The sequence below is a fragment of the Triticum aestivum genome, chromosome 7D (assembly GCF_018294505.1).
Source record: "Triticum aestivum cultivar Chinese Spring chromosome 7D, IWGSC CS RefSeq v2.1, whole genome shotgun sequence".
NCBI lineage: Eukaryota > Viridiplantae > Streptophyta > Magnoliopsida > Poales > Poaceae > Triticum > Triticum aestivum.
In genome coordinates this window covers 113471026-113474109 of record NC_057814.1, presented here as the reverse complement: position 1 = coordinate 113474109, position 3084 = coordinate 113471026, and the positions used below count along the sequence as shown (strand labels likewise).

General features: G+C 43.8%; 1 protein-coding gene and 1 pseudogene across 1 annotated transcript; both read left to right on the top strand.

The window, feature by feature from the left end:
- The first annotated feature begins 693 nt into the window (after positions 1-693).
- Positions 694-2237, top strand: LOC123167032 (pentatricopeptide repeat-containing protein At1g11290, chloroplastic). The gene has a single exon (XM_044584870.1). The coding sequence runs from the start codon at positions 926-928 to the stop codon at positions 1274-1276; it is 351 nt and encodes a 116-aa protein (XP_044440805.1). The 5' UTR covers positions 694-925; the 3' UTR covers positions 1277-2237.
- On the top strand, positions 1641-2222 carry LOC123167031 (pentatricopeptide repeat-containing protein At1g11290, chloroplastic-like; annotated as a pseudogene).
- Positions 2238-3084: the final 847 nt, after the last annotated feature.

Sequence of the window (3084 nt, the reverse complement as noted above, 5' to 3'; positions counted from 1 at the left end):
TACCCATATAATAAAATTATAATTAAAAAATATGCATGTAATAATTTTCATATATAATAAAAATTAAAGGTAATTATATATATAAGTAAATAAATATATATTTAAAATGATCATGCTTTTAATAAAATAATTATTTAATATATAAAAGTGTTCATTTTTAATTTAAAATTTATCATATTGATACCACGTGATTACAATTTACATATAATTTATAATTACTTTAAAAATTTACAGTGCAAAATGGGCTGTATGGTCTCCATCCTGCTTAAGGCCTACTAGGAATGTTATAATTTATATACATTATGTATCCAGGTAAAACAAAATTTCTTGGTACATTTGTTAGGCACACACCGCTCCATGCTGTAAGTCACGTGTTCGAATCCCAACGGCCATCAATTTTGTAAATAATTTGTGGGTCACGCATCAACGGCTTTTTTTGAGAGAAAAAATTATAAGGGATTTTCTACAAAATAACTGGTCACACGGCCTATCTCAATCGTTTAGAGGCTGATAGCGGTGCCGTGCCACATGGCGCGCCTAGTCAGCATGTATACGAACGCGATTTGCAAATTGTAGCACCATTTTAATATATGCCACGAGTTTTGGCACTAAAATAATTTTTCGTGTCAAGTTTTAGTACTAGTGGTGTAATTGACTCTGAGAAAAATTATGACGGGATAATAACCCGAGAGAAAGGGGGAAAAGATGTTGTTCCCGGCCTCGTCGCCATTCCCTCCCGGCGGCGGGCAGGCCGCGTCCGACCACCACACGCGCCTGAGGTCCACGGCCGCGCGTTCTGACCTGCCGGGAGCGCTCCCCGCGTACGCTGCCATGTCTTCTTCCTCAACGTCCATGTCCACTCCTGCCCCATCCTCCGCACCTTCACCTCGCTTCTCAAACTCTGCTCTGCGTACGCGGTCTCGCCATGGGCCACGCTGTCCTCCACGCCCAGCTCACGGCACAGAGACCAGCGGAGGCCGTCACGGCGATGGCGAACACGTACGACAAGTGTCGCCGGCCTGGCGACGCGCGCATGGTGTTCGACAATATGCCCGTCCCAGACCGCGTTGCCTGGAACGCGCTCGTTGTGCAGTACGTGAGGACTGGGATCACTGTGGCGGCCATGGCGTTGGTGGTTCAGATGCAGGATGAGAACGGGCAGCGGCCTGACTCCGTCATGCTGTTCTTGCTGCCCGTCTGCGCTGACGCCCAGGAGCTTGGGGTCTGCCACGAGGTGCACGCTTTTGCTGTCAGCACCACTGAGGCTCTGGCATAGTTCAAGACGATGGTGTGGGAGGGCGTGGATGTGACTGATGTGTCTGTATTGTCAGCATTGCATGCCTGTGGCGTGCTTGTGTATCTTGATCAGGGGAGCTATTTGTGAGAATTGCACTGGAGCCAAATGTGTCAGTGATGAACGCACAGATCGCCATGTACTCCCAAGTGCAAGAGGACCGACCTTGCTGCTGGCTGCAATTCACGGATCTCATGCCGTATTCTCGGCTTCACGCGGAATGGAAGGTCGGATGATGCGTGGAGACTATTCTCCAGGATGCAGATGTAAATGTGAAACCTGATTCGTTTACTCTCGCCAGTCTCATTCTCGCCGCTGCAGACATTCCAAACCCATAGCAGGCAAGATGCCTATGAATCCTGACATTAGTGTTTATGGTGCAATCTTAGGCAGTTGCAAGTTGCACATGAATCTAGAATTGACAGAAGAATCAACAGAGAGGATCTTTGAGCTAGTGTTAAGAAGAGGGTGTGTATCATGACCTCCTAGCTAACCTTTATGAAGATGCTTCAATGTGGAAGGATGTTGGAAGGATGAGAACTGCTATGGAGAAGAAATGCCTCTAAAAGACTCCTGGATGGAGTATTGTGCAGCTCAAGAATCAGATCTGTGCCTTCTATTCACGAAGCACAAATCACTAGCAGACAAAGGATATTTATGCAAGGTTTGCAACGCTATAGAGGAAATTAAAGTGTGATATGTGCAAGACACTGATTTGATACATGATGTAGAAGATGATGTCAAGGCGCAGTTACTCAGTATTCACGTAAAAAGCTTGCGGTCGAATATCGGCTCATTCGCACAGCCGCTAGTACAACAATTCACATAAGGAAGAACCTTCATTTGCACAGCTCCTGGTACAACAATTCAGATATGGAAGAACCTTCGAGTCTGTAACGACTGTCACAATGCATTGCAACCCAGCTAACAATCTCAAGTGACAGGATGGGAAGTAATCATGAGAGTTATTCAATGATTTCACCATTTAAAGGATGACAAATGTTCATGTGGTGACTGCTGATAGTGAAGTGTTGAAAGCAGTCCGAATATGGATTTTGAGATGATACAACTTCACACAACTAATATACAAGTAAGACTAAGATTTGACTATCACACTGTCAGGTGAAATTAACTACTTCCTCCGTCCCATAATGTAAGACGTTTTTCGACACTACACTAGAGTCAAAAAACGTCTTACATTATGGGACGGAGGGAGTAGTTGTTATATTAGGGTACTTACCTTATCCCTTGCCCTCCACATGTAAAGCATTGGTTACGTTTTTTTTGTGTGTGTGTGTGTGTGTGGGGGGGGGGGGGGGGGCATTGGTTACGTTCTGTAGAAAGCATCTTATAAAATCAACGGTTGATAAATAGTTTCAACAACTTCACCTTATACGACTCACAACTTGTACACATGATATATACACACACAACCATCAGGGTAAATGGTTCTCTTCACAAGTCATTGAGTTACACCACATTGGTTACGTTCTGTACAAAGCATCTCATAAAATCAATGATAAATAGTTGCACCAACTTCACCTTGTATGACTCACAACTTTTATACATGATATATACATGCAACCATCAGGGTAAATGGTTCTCTTCATGCTTCACGAGCCATTGAGTTACACCCATAACAAAGTTTCTCCTACACCCTTTAGTAGCCAAAATGCAAGAAAAAAAGATAGAAAAGGAGAGCCTTGAGAATAGGAAACACCAGGAATGCAACACTTCGTATCAAACCAGAAAAACTTGCTCAATTAAGTGATAGTTCAACGCCACACCTG